Below are 20,867 nucleotides of genomic sequence, written 5' to 3'. Positions count from 1 at the left end.
AGAAAAAACTCACATAGATTCCCTGTAATGATGGTAACTGGCTTGTCATTGAACAGTTGCTCACCTTTTTCACTGGGACAGGGGTGAGGCGTTATGTTGGTATCGAGTTGCTGCTGACTGATTCATCTGTTGTTAAATGTGGTAAGAGGTACAGGGACAAGTTGAATATATGAATATGTTCTTAAATTCTTTCCTTCATTCATTAAATGCTAGTGAAATGGAGGGGGTCCTTGGAATTGTCCTAACTTTTCCCCCCTATACAATGCTCCTGGCTGCAATAAAGCTCAGGCAGTGACAGACATACAGGTCATAGTGGTTCTTGCTGTCTCATTCACCATGAGCTCTGTTTCAGTTCTACATGAAGGCAGGGGCCATCATTCAGGAGGACATTTCGGAGGCATCTCTTATTGTTGGAGTGAAGAGGCCCCCGGAGGAGAAGGTCATTCCCAGGAAGACGTATGCTTTTTTCTCCCATACCATCAAAGCTCAGGAGGCCAACATGGGACTACTGGATGACCTGCTCAAGAAGGTCAATTACTCACTGTTCTTCCTCTTATCTAGTGTGGCCTATTAAGTACTCTGTATTCCTGTGTTCAAAAGAAATCTGCTTTTGTTAAATATCAAGGATGATCTGAATGTCTTTTATCAGTTATGTGTGCCAAAGCTTCACACGTCTAGCCCAACATACACTTAATAGACTTCCCTGTTCAATCTTTAAAGCGATCCATGGTTAGTTTGCCTATAAATGTTGTATTGACAAAAAATGTACTATTTGTGATACAAATAAACTCCTAATTACTGAAAAATTTTTTAAATATTTTATATTTTTCACCCATGGAGGTCGCCATTTTTTCACCTTGCTGGGTTCATGACGCGGTTGTGTTCGTTTTCTACTGGAATCTACAAAGGAAATGCAGGAAGGCTAACTTTACCCCAGTTTTTTTATCATATTGTGCTTGACTGGTATAATGCCAGACTGTCTGTGTAGGCTGTAATAAAAATAAAAACAGTGCTGTGACTCTGTATAATTTACCACATGACAAAAACAAGAGGGCAGTGGGAAAAGTGACGAACAAAACTTCCCAAGAACCTATTTGTGCCCTCAATATTTCTATGCTGAAAACTTTGAGTCATTTGTACAAGCAAAATTGACAAAGGTGATCATTACCTTGGCAAGCTAAAAGCAAATGCTGTGCTGACAGTTTTTATCTAGACAATGTGGAGACCTCACCTAGTGATGTGAAAGTAAGAATAAAATCGGGGACATGAAGTATTTGGAGCTCTTTGAAATAACGAAGAATGTGAAACCATCAATCTGACACTGGACAGAGAACCAGACCCCAAACAGCTGCTACCGGACCAAAGACCAGACCTGACACAGATCTTTTTATTTATTTATTTTTTCTCCGAAGAGTTTTCAGTGGCTCGTATTTTTGACAGTAGGCAGACAGGAATTTCAATGTGTTGCGGTTCAATTGAAAAAGGCTTAAAGACTCATCAATGGTTTGCCTGGACAGAGCTAGCTTAATCTGACCAAGCATGTCATCTACCCAGAATGCAATACAGCGTGAACAACATGGCGACGTCCATGTGACAATATTCTATTAAAATAAAAAAATAACTAAACACCCTACCGTATTGTTAATGTATTATTTTTTTACATCTAAAATATTTCTCAAAGTCACCCTTACTTTCAAAATCAGATGGTTGATAATTTTTTTGAAAAGTTTGATCATGGATGATACTATTAGTCTAAGCACCACATTACTAAACAGAATTTTACTCATTAAAGACAAGAGAAGAACAAAGGGAAAAGTTAGGACATCCTTCCCACTGATCGTTCATCTGCAGTAAGCTGGTTCTTGTTCTTGGTTCCACCATTTCTGACATCCAAAGGTTCTTCTAGTTAAAAGGTGTTTTTCATTTTACTTCTTTCAGGTCTCTGAAAGGCATGTATTTACATGTGTAATCTGCTTTATCGTCACAAACAAATTAATTAGACTGTAATTTTCAGGCCACATAGAACTCTGCATATTATCTTTTACACATTAATTTTCCACGAAGATGGAAACTGGGGAGCAGGATATGGAAAGACATTACTTTCAGGCTTATATGCACATTTAATAAAATGTAGAGGACAACCCAGCAGGGCACATGATTCCTCGTGCTTCAAATCATGCAACATATTTCACTCTTTGCATCCTAAACATAGTAGGGTGTGTTGAGAACAGAAATGAGTTCTGTGTCTCATAATTTTAAGGTCTATATGACAATTTGAGATTTACAGTTGTCCACAATGTTTCCTTTAGTTCCATAGACTGACTTGATGGACTCCTAATCAGATGCTGAGGCCTGATGGCTGGCCTGCCTAGATGCTCAGTGATGGTCCCAGGAGACCTCACAAAACACATTTTAATTAAGTGGCAACTCATTATTTTGGAACAATGTAGCTTTGAAGAAAACAAAGAACCGAATGACAGACAGAGGTTAAAAAAATCTGATTGCATCAGTTCAGTCAGGATGACTGTGGCTCTATTATGACTTGGACAAAACAAAAATGATTGGCCAATGCTGTAGTTCACGTCAGTGAAATTTATTGTGCTGTTCTTTAGGCTTCAAGTGAAAAAAAGAGGAGTTTTGCCGTGCACATACAGAGGATGTCCAAGGCAGGTAAAAAAAAAAGAACAAACAAAACTACAATACTTTAATTGAAAAAAGTTCACATTGCAAAGCTATCAGCTTTTCAGTGTGACCTCTTGGGAGTCTAACCACAGACCCTGATACCTGTGGTCTTGAGCCCTTCTTTATTGCCACAGACTGCCCACAGGAAGATAACAAAAAGAAGAAGAAAAAAAACAATTCTAACTCAAGTGAACTCTTATCAAAGTATATAAAAAAATAATCATAGCTCTGAGAAAAAGAAAGAAAAAAACTTGTGACCAAAAATACAATATTCAATTTCATAGAAAACGCTCCATACGTTCTGATGAACTCATTACGCCGTCATGTGACCCTTCACAGTGTGCCACAATCCGGAAAATGTTTGAAAATTTCTACCGGGAAAATGTTTGACACCAAACATTTGGTGTGCAGGTGTGCTTGTGTAGCGGTGACAAACAAACGAGATTTTGCAATCGAGTCCACAACATTTTAATTAAATAATTGTTACAAAGTAACTCCGTAAGCGGTGTCGCTACATAGCTGTTAGAAAAGACACAGCACACAATGTCCGTTCCAACCGTCGTCACCTAGCAACGGCAGAGGGATATTAACCCCTCTCCGCAACCACATCAAACCTCAAAACAACCAGCAAATAACACACACAAAAAAAACAAAGCAGTATTAATAAACACAAAACAGTAATAATTTACCTCGACTATTCCATGAAAATGGCTTATGCGCCACACTTGCATGCTGGCACTTTAATACGTCCCAGATTGTGATAGCTTCTCAGTCACAATGACCAATGTCAGGATGTTATCTCCACCTATATTCCATAAAAAACAATAAGAAAATCAACTTTGTGTTTTTCAGGAAGTTCGTCTTATTGATTATGAGAAGATGGTTGACGCCAATGGTTACCGTATTGTAGCGTTTGGCCAGTGGGCTGGTGTTGCAGGTATGTTAGGTTTTCCTCTGTTTGTCTCAGCTGGTTGGTCATTTTCCAGCATTCTTGCTGACAGATGTTATGATGAAACTGTAGCAAGTGACTTACAAATAAAATAAAATTTCACCTAATTGGAGCCAGATTTTGTTGGAGCTAGGTTTTAGGTCTCATTCACACTGCAGGCCTTAAAATGTCACAAATACAATAAAACCACTTACATGACTTGAAAAGATGAACTACTGTGCTTTCATCCTGTGCACACAAAAGTTTTTAATAGTGTGTCTCACAGTCTACTGTAAATTCCTCAGCATTGCAATGTGATGTTATTACCAAGTACTCTCCAGTAATTACCCTGTTGTGAGGATTTCAGCAAAGTTTTGAGCAATTTATCCAAAACTGAGAAATTGCTCAAATCATCACTGAATCCTCACAACTTCCTCTGCTTCTGTGCATTCAGCCTGAGTTGGTTACGGTTTGACTTACCCTCATTACATCACAAGATGATGTTGTAATGTACCCAGTTAGTATAGAGGAAAACAGCGACACTGTGGAATTTATAGTAGTCTTTGAGAAATATTTATCATTAAAATAATAGGATAAAAGCACAGTAGTTCATCTTTTGAAATCATGTAAGCGACTGAGTCAGTGACTCAGTTCTGATTTTTTTTTTTTTGTGAAATCTGATTTCTTTATTTTTTTCGTGTGGTTGTTCACATTTCTAAATATATGTGACATGTTTGTGAACTACAAACGGCCTAAAAGTGGAGGACTCTGTAGAAGGAGTTTTATTGAGATAGCACTTTTTCAGCAACAAGGCAGATCAGAGTTCATAACATTCACACATAGCGAGCATGCTCAGTGTACGTAAACATGGATAATGGTGCAGTGTCTCTTGCTATTTTAAAGTTGTTATTCAACCAAAGTCATCACAATAACAACTTGATCTTCATTATCATCCAAAATGTTTGTTGTTTTTCTTCCCGCTTTTGTGTATCAGAATGCTGAATAGTAATGTTTATCAGTAATGTATAGGTCAGATGGATGCCACCTAGTCATACAGACTTGGGTCACATTTGATCAGAGAATTGTCGAATTTAAGACGACATATCCATGTGCGCTAGGTCACATTTGAACAAATATGATTTGTGGTGTTCATGCTGTCATGAAAAGATCAAATACAGGTTACATAAGGGCAGAAAAATCAGATTTTAATCACTTCAGACCTCAGAGTGAATATAGCCTTAGATTTTAGGCGAGACCAAACAGAAAACCAATTTTTGTTTGCTAAATCAATCCAAATTTCATTTAAAATGACTAAAAGTAATTTTTTTTGGTCATTATTTTTTTCATCAATATGGATGTATTAAAATGAAAATGACTCTTCTCTCTTGTAGGAATGATTAACATTCTTCATGGTTTGGGACTTCGTTTCTTGGCTCTTGGCCACCACACTCCTTTCATGGTAACAAATATATTCTTACTTTATTTGATCTGAATCTGTCCAGAAATGTTTCACAGGAACAAACAGCTATCTGTCACCTCTGCTATCTGATGTTCACAGCACATTGGCATGGCACACAACTACAGGAACGTCAGCCAGGCCATCCAGGCTGTGAGGGATTGTGGTTATGAGATTTCCATGGGACTCATGCCCAGATCCATTGGCCCCCTCACCTTTTGCTTCACTGGAACAGGAAATGTCTCCAAGGTACATAAATATTCAATTCAGTTTGAATATTCAAACATCAAGAATGAGTTTTAAAAGCAGCTGAAGCTAAGAGAAAATCAATGATTTTTATGTTTTCCTTTATTTTGTATTTTATATTTTTTAGGGAGCCCAAGATATAATCAATGAACTTCCTGTTGAATATGTTGAACCTCATGAGTTGAAAGATGTCTCTGAAACTGGAGGTATGGCGTTTCCACAGCAGCAGTGTGTAGCTCAGCAGTTCTCAAACCTTTCAAACTGAGTTCCAACATTGACTAAAATGGCCATCATCTCACATACACATTGGAAAAATGGCTACTATGCAGTGTCACATATTTATCACTTTGCCCTTTTCACTAAAACTTTGCCCTTTTCACTAAAAATTCGTTATCCGGGTCAGGGCCAAAGACCTGACCCGGATAACGAGAAGATGAAATAATTTCACATTCATGTAATTATGGGCCCTGATTACATAAATCATCCCTCATACATGATTTAAGAGTCATAAAATTTATTTGTGCAATGAAACTAATCAATTTATTGAACTTTTTTTCATTTCAACAAACAGAGTTCCCTCTGTTTTCATGATTGACTAAAACACATCAACATGAGAAAGCAGACTGTTATCTTAGCACATTTACATAAATGGCCGATTGAAATGAAAATGCATCACTTAAACACCGGAATATTCTAATTGAATTAAGATCTGTTGGAATAAAATTTTACATTCATGTAGGTATGGGCCCTGATTACAGAGGGATAGTTTGGGACAGCTCTAGAGACCAAAAGAATGAGATCACAGATACAAGCAGCTGAAATTAGTTTCCTCTGCAGGGTGTTTAGTTTCTGCCTTAGAGATAGAAACTCTGGACTCAGACTAGAGCCTCTGCTTCTCATCCAGAGGAACCAGTTGAGGTGGCTCTGCATCTGGTTAGGATGGACACCTCCCTGATAGGAGATGCAGGACATGACCTAAAAGCACAATTTTCCTCAGCTAGGTTCGGAGAGGGAGGTCTGGGCCTCCCTACTTAAGGGCCAAAGACCTGACCCGGATAACGAGAAGAAAATGGATGGATGTGCATGTCAGTGTTTCTATCCTGAATAAAGCCTGGGGCATGTAAACACGTGTCATAATTAGTTTAAGTAATTTTGAGCTCATATAAACAAAGCATTCAAATTATTTAATTCAAATACATTTTCATCTTATGAAGTATCTCTGTGCATGTACACAATCAGATTGTAGGATAAAATGAATCCATTTAGTTCAGTTTGTGTTGTCTGACAAAATGTGTCAACTTTAAACTTGGTGTTGTCTTCTAACAACACACTAACAGAGTTGTTCTTCATAGATATGAACAAAGTTTATGCCACAGTTCTGAGCCGACGCCACCACCTGGTGAGGAAGAGTGATGGCAACTATGATCCCATGGAGTATGAGAACCACCCAGAAATCTACACCTCACACTTCAGAACCAGCGTGAGTTCCCTTTCTTCACTCCCCCTCCTCGCACCGCCTCCTTGCAGCCTCCCAGGCGCTCTTGTCAGTCACTTGGAGCTCTCATGTTCCATTCAGCAGCAGGAACTAATATCATACTGTCCAGCAGTATGAAAATCAAAAACTGCCCTAATTAAAACCTATAGTGCTTAAGCACACAGTACACAGGTTATTTATCGCTATTTTGTGGGTAAATGATTGGTATATCAGATATGAGATGGCTGATGCGCCACACTTGCATGTGACATTTTCTAAATAAAGAAAAAAGGGTTGCCTTTACATCAATAATTGTTTTCGACAAGCACACAATAATACTTCTTGTGTTATTCTTACATATTTTAATATATCTGTTGCTTATATTGTTGTGCAATATTGTTTTGAGGTAAAATGGCTGAAAATAGAAATTCCACTTAGTGCTCCATTATGGCGCTAAAACTGTCTCATAATTCACAAATGCACGGACCAAGATTCACAAATGCAAAAGATTCAGAAATGCACAGTGTGGATCTCGTCCTGTATATTTGTGGATCTTTTGCATTTGTGCATTTGTGAATTATGAGACAGTTTTAGCTCCATACTCTTTGATTATGACTAAATTGTGTTTTGTCAATATTAATTTTTTAAGCAAATATTTATTGGTTTGGAAAAAAAAAAGATCTTATCATTAAAGGGGCAGCATTATGTAGAATCTGATTTTTAAACTTTACTTTATGTCATAATGTTATTCCCTCATCAAAAACATATCTCCAGTGTTGCTTTGATTCTTTCATGCACATTGCCTGGTTGGAATTCAGCTCCTCTGGACTAGTGGCAGCAGTTGCTTTCAAACATCTGGTGGACCTTATCTGCCGAGCTCATTATAGAAAGCTTCTCAGTCCAGTGTTCCTAAGAATGGTTGTAAATGACATTATGGAGAAGCATGGTTGTAACGATGTGCTGAAGCCAAAATCTGGGAGTTTCTTAAGAGACCCAATTTCAAGGCGAAGTCAAAAAGTCAAATTTTTTTAAGTCATGTTTGATATGTTCACTACTACATTTTTATAACTACATTTTTACTACTACATTTTTATAAGGTAATATTGTTACTTTACCATGCCATATAATGTATAATACAACATCCATAATACTGCTCCTTTAAAACAAGGATAAGTTTTCCTAAAACTTTTTTGTTGTTTTTTCCCTTAGCCTTTATTTAAATGTTGATATTGTGTAAAAAGCGCCAATAAAATCAATATTTAACAATCCCAACTACTGCAACTATAAATGCAAATTCAGGCCTTGTCCTCATGTAATCTACTTTCTGATAAACCAAATAGATTTTTATGTGACTTAGCCTTTCATCTACATCTAACCTCCATGTAATAAAACTAAAAACTCCAGCCAAAGTGAAAATTTGCAATTTCTCCTATTTTGGGTGTGGTGGGACATAGGAAACTGGAGACTAAGAGGTTAACAGATAAGAGTCTGCAACAAATAATGTGAAACTGATGTCACATATGTAATTACTTTTACTGCTTGACCATGCAGTGGAGGAATTACTTATTATTATTTACTAATTATTCCTCCCATTCGAGGCACAATGTCGTTCAACCTCCATGTACGTCCACATACCTGCTTTAACAAGATTCCAAGTCTACATTGACTTGGCTAGCTTTAGGTTAACTGTATTTTCTAATAAGGTATTAAAATTTATTCAAATTCTTTGCCTGTCCACACAAATAAATCTCCCGGGTTCATGTTGAATTCCTAATAGCATTCAGTGGTCATTTTGAAGGATGGTGATTGGCTGACATAGGTTTTAGGGGGCAGTATAGGTTTTCCCCTTCACTGCCCCCTATTGGTGTGGCATGTTTAAAGCAATATTGTAATGCGGCAGTCCGTGTGAAGGAACATATTTCTTAAACGAGTAAGGTGTGGAATATATTTTATAAAAATTAACATCTCTACTACATTGTTTTAAAAAGACGTGGCTCCACGTGGACTAGGGCTTAGAAATCATTAACAGTTTATACGCTGACTTGTAGTTTTCAGCAATTTTTGCAACTTTTCAGCAAATCTGACAAATCACCTTGTCTTCTGCATTTTCTTCTTTTCTGACCAATCACTGCATTTGGCTGAATTTTAATCAATATTCTTAGCCTTGTTCTAATTTAACTTCTTGTTTCATTATGTCTCTTGAAAGCTGAAAATGCAAGATAAAAGCATGTGTGATTTCTTTAATTCTTTTTTTTTTTTTTTTTTTGCATAAACCATGTGTACAGTTTGCTTATATTGTTTACAGCGTCAATGGTGTAACTGGACATGTGGGACATCTCCCCTGCATTTCCTTTATCTGTGCCCTTTGCGGCCTGCACTTTTTAAGATGTGCAGACGTGATTTTCTGAGCCATCTTTAAATGCACTATGAGTGTACATGTATTGGTGCATGTACACCAATACACCACCCAGCTTGGATCCAAGATGGGTGGTGTTAGGATGTGTAATGTTCAGCAGGTAGCCAGAGTTACCTGCTGAACATTACACTTTGGTTTCAGATAATACTTTCTAAATGACATATTAAGCTAAGTATACTAATGTTGGCATTACACATGTTTCTTCCCTCACCAGCTAATGCTAGGAATAAACCCAATCCTCTTAATTTCTGTACAGAATTTGTGCTCACTGCTGCTTTTCTCATATTTAAAAGAAATCTTTATTGTCACAATAGAAAGAGTCAGGGAGAAGACATTAGACCAGAAGCCAGCAGCAGGATGGTGATGCAGGGTCTTCTCAGGTAAGGAGGGATTAGAACTTGCTCAGAAAAAAGAAGGAAAGGGAAGGCTGTGTGTCTCAATTTAAACTTTTTGCTATGACCATTTGAGGGCAAAAATATACTTTGAGTAATTTGCATCATTGACCACGTTTTGAAAAAGGTGCCACAAAATCTATAATTCTAGGCCACAATAATCATGGATTTAGGTATGGATGATGCATAGTGAAGTACAGTGAACCCTCGCTATAATGCGGTTCACCTTTCACGGCTTCGCGGATATTTTTGTTTTTTCACAGTGCATTGTGTTCTGAGTCCTGATTGGCTAAACAGTCTCTGCGCTTCTTCTCTACCTGTGTGCCGGTATTTAAATATACGTAAGACAGCTTGTAAAATTTTGGCAAATATTTTTGCCCAGAAGATAAAAGAGCGACAACTACTGATAACTATGTTCTTCTCTTGAAAAAACACACCTGCACCACAGGCTTCAGCGGAGTCGGGCCGCAGTGTCACAGTCAGAGGCATATTACGCGAGTCACAATTTGTCCTACTGTACTTCGTATTGATGATTAAAATGAATATTTTACTGTAGATATTGGTAAGAAAGACTTCTATTTGTTAAAAAAAATGCTTGGGTCTGAAAATAGGTGTTGTTCTTTGTTTTCAGTGCAGAGTATATAATTATACTTTACAATAATTGTAAAAAACTAAAGGTGACTACTTCACAGATTTCGCCTATCATGGGTTCTTTTCGGAACGCAACCCCCGCGAGAAATGAGGGTTCGCTTTAATAAAGCTGATCTGAATTGTTCTCATTATATTTGGAACTTGCTTGTGGAGAATGAGCTTGCTGTGTGGATTGTGGCAGCATAATGTGGTGCTGTATGAAGCAGGTTTGCCTGGTCTCTCATCAGTCGTGTCTTTTTCAACCAGGTTGCTCCCTACACAACATGTCTGATTAATGGCATCTACTGGGATCCCCACACCCCAAGGCTTCTCAGACGCCTTGATGCCCAGAGGCTCATCAGACCTCTTAGATCCTTGAATGCTCTCAACGAGGGGTCACCAGCGCTGCCTCACAAGTAAGAAACCCCTAAAAAGCAGCCATTGTGGTAATGTGATATTTTCAGGCAGTAACTATAACTTTTACTGTTGATATGATGAATAAAGCTGATGCTCTGAGTGTTAACTGTCTGCTTTCTGCCCAGACTACTGGCCATCTGTGACATATCTGCAGATACTGGAGGCTCCATAGAGTTCATGACTGAGTGCACCACCATTGATAAGCCTTTCTGCATGTATGACGCAGACCAGCACATAGACCATGACAGGTACACTGCAGACAGCTCACTTTCGAAGCCCTTCATTACGAACATCACTGAAGCTTTTTTACACTTTTATTAGCCTCACCACTTTTCTTAGGTCAATTTCTAAGAAACATAGTCATAGTCTGAACTGAGACTAATATTAGACCATGTTGTGTGTGTGCGTGTGTGGGTGTGTGTGTGTCTGTGCAGCGTGGAGGGAAATGGGATACTCATGTGCTCAATTGACAACCTTCCTGCCCAGCTCCCGATTGAAGCCACTGAGTACTTTGGAGACCGACTCTTCCCTTACATCTGGGAGATGGTAAGCTGTGTGTTTTCCTTGTGGAGGCCTCTGTGAAAGCGCTGCAGCATGTTACATTGGTAACCTTAGACTGATGGGGTTGGATTTCTAGAAAGTCATTTATTGATGATCAGTGTGTTATTCCAGCTGCTCTCAGATGCCACCAAGTCACTCAATGAAGAGGAGTTCAGCCCACAAGTCAGAGATGTAAGTGATGTCATTTGATTATCCAGATATTATTGATTTGTTTGGCAGAGTAAGGAGCATTGTTAAAAATTGTTTACACCAGATGTCATAGAAACTAGTGTAAAGTTTAAGTAAAGCCCCAGTTCACATTACACGATTTTACACTGTTGTTGGCCGATAGTCGGCTGGTTTTCTAAACATGAGACCACACACTAGCCGATTAAAATCCTAGGTGTAATATGTTCTATCGTAGAACATATTCACTCACAAACATTCCGATTCTAGATATGAAATTCCTTAAAATTCACCTGAATTTAGAATAACCAAACATAGACAACAACGTTGAAGCACTATTCCCATTGGGAACATCTTCAGAAAGCCTAAAAACTTTTCATCGGGACCAGTTTATGATTATATCATAAAGAAATCTGGACCACTGAAAATATATAATTTTCCATTGTGATGACAGAAAACAATCAAGCCTTTTCTTGCAATATATTAATGTGACCATCTAAGCATGTTTGTCTCCAGGCCATCATCACCTCCAATGGAGCTCTCACCCCAAAGTTTGAGTACATCGAAAAAATGCGAGAGAAAAGGTACGTCCCCCTGCTGGTCGCTGAGAGCCACTGCTTTCTGTTGTCAGCTCTGAAGGTTGCAGCCTTACTGCACATACATCGGAGGCAGTGTGCTTAGAAGCCACATTTATTGTCTGAATTCCCTCTGATGCTCTATCAAGGCCTTGTAATAACCCATTTATTTGATTCAGGTTTGTTGGGAAAGACCTGTATCTAAATGTTGCAGGATTATAGAAAATGAGGACTGAACACCCCTTATTTAATCCAGTTATTTTTATACATAATCTGACCTAAACAAGGAAAGCGCTACAGGTCTTCTTACCTGCATTCCTATATCAACAGTTGTTAATATCAGGGTTCGTTTCAATATGATGACGTACTGTTTCAGAATTAAACAAGTGTGAAAGCTGCAGTATGTATCTTTTACAAAAATGTTTTTACATATTTGTTAAAGCTGTCACTATGTTATAACAGACTGTTATGAGACAGATAATCTATGAAAAGATTGATCCCCACCTCCTTCTTGAGTTACTATTGCTGTCGTAAGAAATGGAACCACTCCTGATCACAAACAACCAATCAGAACTAGGAATAGGGCCTCAACGTTGTCAATCATCTTGTGTACTTGGTGCTAAATTTAATAATGGCACATAAATAACATACCGTTCCAGGAAAATTGTTTATCTCCTGTCATCGTTGGCCATTCTAACTAGCCGTGGCATTTATTGTAGGCTCTGCTGTGGTGATTAAGCAGAGAGACGTGTGGAATTTGTGAGCGATGCATAGATGAGAGTGATAAACAGTGCTAAGACCCTTCTCCTGGCTCTGATTGTTTTTTTCTGACTGATCTATGTATTTCTGTAGTGAGCACTGAGAGAAGGCAGAGGAACCAAATTTTTTTCAGAGATTGTCTGTATCATAACAAATATACTGCAGCTTTAAAGGTGTGTTTCCACCACAGGAACTCCAGCTACAAGAGCCAGAACCAAACACAAGCAGCTAGGGAGGTAGGACTTTTGAATGATGCTGAGGTAAAAGTGGACATTTATATTTAGAATGCAGCAGATCAGCAGCAGGGCAGCAGAGTAGTAGCAGCTGCAGCAGGGTCTTTATCTGTGATTAGAGCTTTTCCAAATTGAATGTTTCCACCAGCGGCGATTCTAGGATTTGACCTTTTGGGGGTGCTTAGCCCCCAGCAGGGCTAAGCCCCATGAGAAGATATTGATTTGTGCGTTTTCTAAATCTAACTTCTTATTCACTTACGTTCACAAACAAAATTACGAGACATGTCTGTAATTCATAGAATAAAAGAACAATGTTCATTTTACTCAAACATATACTGATAAAGAGTAAAATAAGAGAACCTTAATTTTTTTCAGAGGTGTGTATATACTTGGTTTGAAACAGAATCTTAAGACAACATCATACCTGCCAACATCTGCTAACATTAATGAGGCACATGCAGCTGTGGAGTGACACAGTCCTAGTGGGGTCTGCTCCTCTGGAAATTAAAATAAAATCTACTCAAAACTATGCATTTCCAGTCATTTGAAGAACATTTTACTAAAGCCAGTTTATTATCAAAGTAGAAGTTCAGGCAAATACCTCATAAAAACTAGTCATTAACCTGAACTTTATTTAAAATTCATACTTAGAAATTGTATTACCCCTGTTTTTATCTGCACGTTATGTGGCCGTTGGCCTTTTTTTTTAAATAAGAATGTTTATACATCTATGGAAAACTTAACAATATGAGTCAGGGTTTACTATTTCAGTTCATAGTTCATGAACTATGGGTCGATCATAGTTTCAGTACCAAACACCTTTCTGTTCCCAGTCACAACCTAAGATTCTGCACTGTTCTTTAGTTTTACCTTACTTAGGTGACTCCAGAGAGATTTGGGTAATTAATTACAAAACAGCATAAGAGTCATTAATCAAATTTCAAAAATGTGTAAATAGTAGAGGAGCCAAACACCAACTCCTCGTAGACCACACAGTTGCCCGAGACTGCAAAACCCGACACACCAACCTGTGCATAGTTTGGATTGATTACAAGAAAGCCTATGACTCAATGCCACATACTTGGATCATTGAATGCTTAGAGATGTATAACATAAACAGGACTCTGAGAGCCTTCATTGCAAACTATGAGGCTGTGGAAAACCACCCTTGAAGCCAACTGCAAACCACTTGCACAAGTGTCCATCAAATGTGGCATATACCAAGGAGATGCTCTGTCCCCGCTACTGTTCTGCATAGGCCTGAACCCCCTCAGTCAAATTATCAACATACTGGCTGCGGATACAGACTCAAAAATGGGGCCAACATCAGTCACCTACCTTACATGGATGACATCAAGCTGTATGCCAAGTGTGAGCGAGACATCGACTCACTGATCCACACCTGGTGGATCAGTGAGTCACAAAGAGGGGGAAGGTCATCCGCATAGAAGGGGTCTCACTCCCAGAAGTAACAATAGCAGACATAGAGGACAGTTACAAGTACTTAGGTATACCACAAGCAAATGGCAACCTTGATGAGGTCACAAGGAAAGGAGCCACAGCTAAATACCTCCAACGAATAAGGCAAGTCCTGAGAAGCCAGCTCAATGGCAAGAACAAAATCCGTGCGATAAACAGCTATGCCCTGCCAGTAATCAGATACCCTGCTGGAATAATTAGCTGGCCAAAGGAGGAGATAAAAGCCACAGATATTAAGACTAGAAAGCTACTCACAATGCATGGAGGTTTCCATCCCAAATCCAGCACCCTGAGACTGTACACGAGCCGCAAGGAAGGAGGCAGAGGACTAGTGAGTGTGAGAACCACTATCCAGGATGAAACAACTAAGATCCATAAATACATCAGGGACAAAGCCTCAACAAACAAAGCCTCAACAGTGAATGTCTCAGACAACAAGGAACGAAGGTTGAGGTGCCAGAGATACCATCATGGGAGGACAAGCCCCTTCGCGGATATTTTTGTTTTTTCACAGTGCATTGTGTTCTGAGTCCTGATTGGCTAAACAGTCTCTGTGCTTCTTCTCTACCTGTGTGCCAATAACAATACGGTATTTAAATATACGTAAGACAGCTTGTAAAATGTTGGCAAATATTTTTGCCCAGAAGATAAAAGAGCGACAACAACTACTGATAACTATGTTCTTCTCTTGAAAAGAGAGTCGGGCCGCAGAGTCGGTGGTACATCCCTACAAGGGATGTACCACCAGCAAATAACCCAAGTGGCTGATATCAGTAAATCCTACCAATGGCTGGAAAAGCTGTACTCAAGGACAGCACAGAGGCCCTCATCCTGGCCGCCCAAGAACAGGCCCTAAACACCAGAGCAATAGAGGCCCAGATCTACCACACCAGACAAGACCCAAGGTGTAGGTTGTGCAAGGAGGCCCCTGAGACAGTCCAGCACATAACAGCAGGGTGTAAGATACTGGCAGGGAAAGCGTACATGGAATGACATAACCCCCGCTACTGTTCTGCATAGGCCTGAACCCCCTCAGCCAAATTATCAACAAGACTGGCTGCGGATACAGACTCAAAAATGGGACCGATATCAGTCAGGCATAGTGTACAGAAACATCTGTGCAGAATATGGACTGGAAACCCCGAGATCAAAGTCGGAAACACCCCCAAAGGTGATGGAGAACACCAGAACTAAGATCCTGTGGGACTTCCAGATCCAGACAGACAGAATGGTAAGGGCGAACCAACCAGACATTGTCGTAGTGGATAAACAACAGAGGAAAGACGTTGTGGTAGATATAGCAATACCAAGTGATTGCAACATCAGGAAAAAGGAGCACGAGAAACTGGAGAAATACCAGGGCCTCAGGGAGGAACTGGAGAGGGCCTGGAAGGTGAAGACCACAGTGGTGCCTGTGGTCATCGGGGCCCTCGGGGCAGTCACCCCCAAACTGGAGCAATGGCTACAACAGATCCCAGGAACAACATCAGACATCTCAGTCCAGAAATGTGCAGTCCTTGGCACAGCCAAGATAGTGCGCAGGACACTCAAGCTCCCAGGCCTCTGATAGAGGACCCGAGCTCAGGGGACATTAAGAACCACCCTCGGTGGGTGAGAAGGGATTTTTTTTTTCTTATGTGTGTATAATATGGTTTTTACTGTTTTCTTTAAATGCTGGTTCTACACCAAATTTACCACAGGGACCTGTGTAGTCAGTGTTTTTATGGAGACACTAAAAAGATAATTAAACACAAACAGAGGAATATTTCATAATTTAATATGTGAACCAAAGAGCCACTTGTGTCGTCAGAGATTCAGGTTGCAGAACCTGATCTGGCAGATGGAAAGTGCGATCCTATCCCAATACAGCAGCTAAAGGTGCAGCACTATAATTTTTAATTCATTGTTAAAATAACATTGTGAACGTTTAAAAAAAACATCAACCACTAAATATTTTTAAAAGACATTTATTTAGTATAATTTATTCAGAATCCCTCTTGGCCCCCAGCAAGAACCGCCCCTGGCCTGCAGGTCTGGGTCTGGTGCATTTTTGCTTGGTATGTTTTTTCTTCATTGATTGGAAGTCAGGTTATCCAAACTGGTAAACCATGTTAATAAAACATTAATGAAGTAATACATTAAATGACCACTGAACAACTATTCATAAAATATATCAACATTTGTGAATAAAACACACAGAAAGTAATGTAATATAGAAAATATTCATGCATTTAGTGTTAATCTATTAGTATGATTTGTTTTTTAAATGGCCACTTATTTTGGCTAATGCTATTATTTATTAGATATCCAAACACAATATGCTAAACAATAATAATAAGCAAACTAAAATCAACTAAAGTCACAGTAAGAAACTGAATCAATCATAGCAAAATGTTCTGTACCTCAGGAGATGATTGAGGATGAAGAAACGCTGATTTCTGGTTTTTTAGGTTCTGACGGGTCTGCAATTCCTCTCCTGATCCATTCTATCCAGCACACTGTGCCATGACGGACACATTTTTTTTTGTCGATCGATATACACAGTATCCATCCTCACGGAAATTGTTCAGCTTATAATGCGCGTCTTTTCACTTGTCTGCATTTAGTAAAGCATTTTTTCTTCTAAGTACATAGAATCAGGTAGAGGTTGTTTCAAAAAGACACGGGTTGATAGCAGCTCACCGCGGCTGCGTAGTCCAGTTGCCAAGAGCTGTCTGTCTCTAAGCAATCGGGATGTTCAGCGTCAGTCCGTAGGGTTCAGAGGTTCTTTAGCTCCCGCCACGACAGTGTAGCTGACCTTAATATTTCCTGTGTTTTGTTTTGCCCATTATTGTTAAACTTAGTTTCAATGTTTTTGTTATAGGTGTGTCTATTGGACCATTATGTATCGGTTCAATACGGGACACACATTTAACGGTCAAATATGGGACGACTCCATATTTTATGGGATGGGTGCTAATCCACTTAATTGGCCCTGTTTTCAGAACCCATAATGGAAACACACACACAAATGACCCAGGTAAATAAAAAAGGTTCTGGTTAACAGAACCCCAGAGTAGAACTGTACCAAGCCTTAAACAACAAACCAGCCCAGGAACTGTTTCACTGCACTCTCAAGTCTGAAATTCTGCTTGGCTTCAGTCATGAACCCAATCAGTCCGTCCCACATGGCTGTTCCACTGTTCCAATCAGACAGTCGCATTCTACCCTATGTGTAGAGTTCTCATACAGTTTCATCCAATTTCCACATCATTTGTTAAAAGAAAAGTTGGATCAGGGCTGATAAAGTGGGGAATGACAAAGCTGGTTAGGGTCTGGTCTGGTTTGATCAATACAAAGTCCTTTAGAAATTCAAGGTGCATTTTGATACTTCTTTGGGACAGGTTTTTTGATTTAGTGACTGAAATTCTTTTCAGAGTAGAACTGATATAAAATAACCACACATTTATGTCATTTAGAACAGTGGCTGTTGTCTTGCAGAGTGTTTTTGTTTTCTGTTTGGCTTTAAAATAATCTGAAGATCAACAGATTATGCAGAGCCATGATTAATTTATTTTACTTTATTTGTTAACCTGTGGATGTTGCAGCTGCACAACTTGTTTGGAACAAGTGGGAAAATCATTTTAAAAAACGACTTTGATCAGTGAACTTTCCAGTGATGTATTTTTGTTTGTTTCTGATTTTGTCAGTTAGTCTTCCATACAACCAGCTGTCTTAAAGATATCAGGCACTAAAAGGGACACCTCAGTGTGATCAGTGACACCAAGACGTACCTCTCACTCATATTTAGGCCACCTCCAAGACTTGATCAGTTTCTTCTTACTTGATCCCAAGTATGATTTTCTAGACAAGCTCTCCCTGCGAAATCTTAATCCTTTTGATTGAGTTCTGCTTCTCAAGATGCATAAACCTCCTGAGGGAACGTTTATCTTCTCTTATTCTAATTAAGAGGCAGAGTGCTGCTGTACATTCACATGTGTGATGTCACTTCCAATTAGTCTGGAAGTAATGAATTGTGTCTGACTCACAATTCAGACACAATTCTGAAGGAAGAGAGGCTTGGACAATGCCATAAGTCGCTCTAGGTGATTATCTTATAATGTTCATATTATTGTTGTCCTGATATGGAAATAATCAAAAATTTTCAAATCAGCCTTTAGACAAATTCAGCAGTTTAGAATGTGTAAAGTGTGAAAGCATGTCTTTGCTTTTTGAATAAAGGTTATTACCATTTTCCTATTAAATGTTTATGACTGTATTTTTAATATCCAAAACAGCTTTTTATCCTATTTCACATTATCACAATTTTCCCAAATTTAGACATGTGTGTCTAAATGAAACACATGTTTGTGTTTCATGTAGACTTTAATTGTTGTGAGTTTGGCTTTACCCCATTCCCTCTAATTTTGGCAGTTGGTCTGTTTTTCTGCAACAGAGTGACACAGTAGCCACTCTCTGTTGAACAGATGGCTAAGGCCGGGAAGAGACGTTTGGAGGGGCAGGGGCTCAAAGTTAAAAAGGGCACATTGAACAAGATCTTACAACAACACTGTACAACAACAGAACAACAACCCATATTAATCAAGGATATAATATGTAATAGGATCATACTGTCATCATGTGGGGATAATGCAAAGCAAGTGTAGTCAATGTTTTCCTTGATAGCAGCAAAAACAGGAACTTTGTACCTTACAGTACTGGAGGGCTGCACTGATCTGACATTATAGATTTTAAGCTCAAAGGAGAGAAGGTTGCTGATTATAAACTTATGAAATAAGCAAATTTGCTGCTATTTTATTCGATAAACCCTAAGAGACTAACCTCTTTCGTCAGATTCTTTAAAGCTTTATGTGACGGGGTTCTTTTATGACTTGGGCCACCACAAAAAAAAAAAAAAAAAAAAAAGACGGGCCAAGGCCAGGGATTATTTTAGTGAGATTTATTTTTTTTAATCAGTGCAGTGAATCAACAGCGGCAAATGCATAATATTTACAAAAATGTCCAAGGCAGGTTAAAATCAAAAACAGCACAGCAGTACCTTCACAGTCCAACGGTCTCACCTTCAGTGTGGCACCTCTAGAGTCCAGGTGCAGACTGCCCTCTGTGAAACAGAGCCCTGCTTTTATAGCTACAGGCTCCGCCCAGAGGAAGTTCCATCAAACAAAGCAAAGCTAAACAAAACAAAAACTAAGCAATTATTTCTAACTCAAATCCTTTAAATATACAAAATAATGATAAGGAAGGAAAAATAAATAAATTTATAATCAAAATACACCCAAACAAAAAACAAAAACAACCAGCACATTGTGATGACTACGCCACATCACATAATTGGCTCCCGGTGCGCTCCAAGCCGGAAACAACTTCACCCAAAAGAAAACCGGAAAAACATCTACCTAAAAATAACCGATTAGAATGTCGTCAAACACACCCAAACAAAAAACAATCGTGTGCACCCACGATGAATCGCCTCAATCCAAACTTAAAAGGAAAAGAAACAGGTAAGTTAATAACTGTGCATGTTTGCTTACACGGACTCTCCGATCGTGACGGCAACAGACTCTGAATGTTTACATTTCTGATGGTATTAGAACACACATGTTGTAACACGGTTTCACATGTAGTATGTTGTTGATTTTTATACAACAAACATGGATAAACATCTAGTGCAGTTTTTCTTGAAATTACCCTTCTCTGTTGCTCACATTTATATTTTGATCTTTTCTATTATTATGCTAATTTTATAATAGCACAATTATATTTTTCTTATCTCATATATTTATTTTTATATTCCCAAGTTTGAGTCAAGGTAATTCTTTATCAGAATTAGCCAACTAAAGATAAGTGTATGTGCCCACTTATGTTTAACTTCAAGTAATTTGAACCTGAGAGGGTTAACTCATTTTGAAATTATTCTTGCTGCATGTTGTTTGTGGAGTGAGGGTAGAACATTTTCTTTGGAATTTGAAATGTTGTTGGTTTCTGCTCAATAAGGTCCATCCAGATGAATATTTTTAGTTTCCCAGGATATCATACCTGGGAAAGTATGATCTGAATTACCCAGCTGTTTTCTTGAAATTGAGTCTCAGAGGTAACAGGCCCTGGAGGAGAACCCCATACACGCACTGTCACAGATTACTGTGACAGTGTTAAAATGCCATAAAACTGACACCATTTTAAAGCCCTTTAAACATATAAAGACCCTCCAGAATTAAGAATGAGATGTCACTGTATTGTTTATGTGAGTGAAGGCAGACGAGTGAATATTGTTTTCAATTTACTTTGTCAAAATATTTGATGGATGGAAATGCCACATTATTGGTGGAAAATGCTGTAAATTGATGTCAGGTCTCATTTTATGCATGGCCAAAATCTGACATATTAGAAGGGTGTGTATACTTATGATCCTGCACAGGATCATAAGTATACAAAAAAACATTTAAACATTATTTAG

At 38.7% G+C, this 20,867-nt stretch overlaps 1 protein-coding gene across 3 annotated transcripts in view; it reads left to right on the top strand.

The window, feature by feature from the left end:
- aass (aminoadipate-semialdehyde synthase) overlaps positions 1-20,867 on the top strand; it is a 33,628-nt gene that overhangs the window by 2,194 nt on the left and 10,567 nt on the right. For all 3 annotated transcript variants that reach the window (XM_055025425.1, XM_055025426.1, XM_055025424.1), the window contains exons 3-13: positions 353-529; positions 3,535-3,619; positions 5,002-5,069; positions 5,169-5,315; positions 5,440-5,518; positions 6,665-6,792; positions 10,492-10,640; positions 10,767-10,889; positions 11,076-11,187; positions 11,314-11,373; positions 11,884-11,951. In XM_055025425.1, coding sequence (XP_054881400.1) covers positions 353-529; positions 3,535-3,619; positions 5,002-5,069; positions 5,169-5,315; positions 5,440-5,518; positions 6,665-6,792; positions 10,492-10,640; positions 10,767-10,889; positions 11,076-11,187; positions 11,314-11,373; positions 11,884-11,951 — 1,196 coding nt within the window. The remainder of the gene's footprint in view (positions 1-352; positions 530-3,534; positions 3,620-5,001; positions 5,070-5,168; positions 5,316-5,439; positions 5,519-6,664; positions 6,793-10,491; positions 10,641-10,766; positions 10,890-11,075; positions 11,188-11,313; positions 11,374-11,883; positions 11,952-20,867) is intronic.

The sequence above is a fragment of the Poeciliopsis prolifica genome, unplaced genomic scaffold, assembly GCF_027474105.1.
Source record: "Poeciliopsis prolifica strain line A6 unplaced genomic scaffold, Auburn_PproV2 SCAFFOLD147, whole genome shotgun sequence".
NCBI lineage: Eukaryota > Metazoa > Chordata > Actinopteri > Cyprinodontiformes > Poeciliidae > Poeciliopsis > Poeciliopsis prolifica.
Note: the sequence above shows the minus strand (reverse complement) of the source record. Positions and strands in the feature narration are given on the sequence as shown.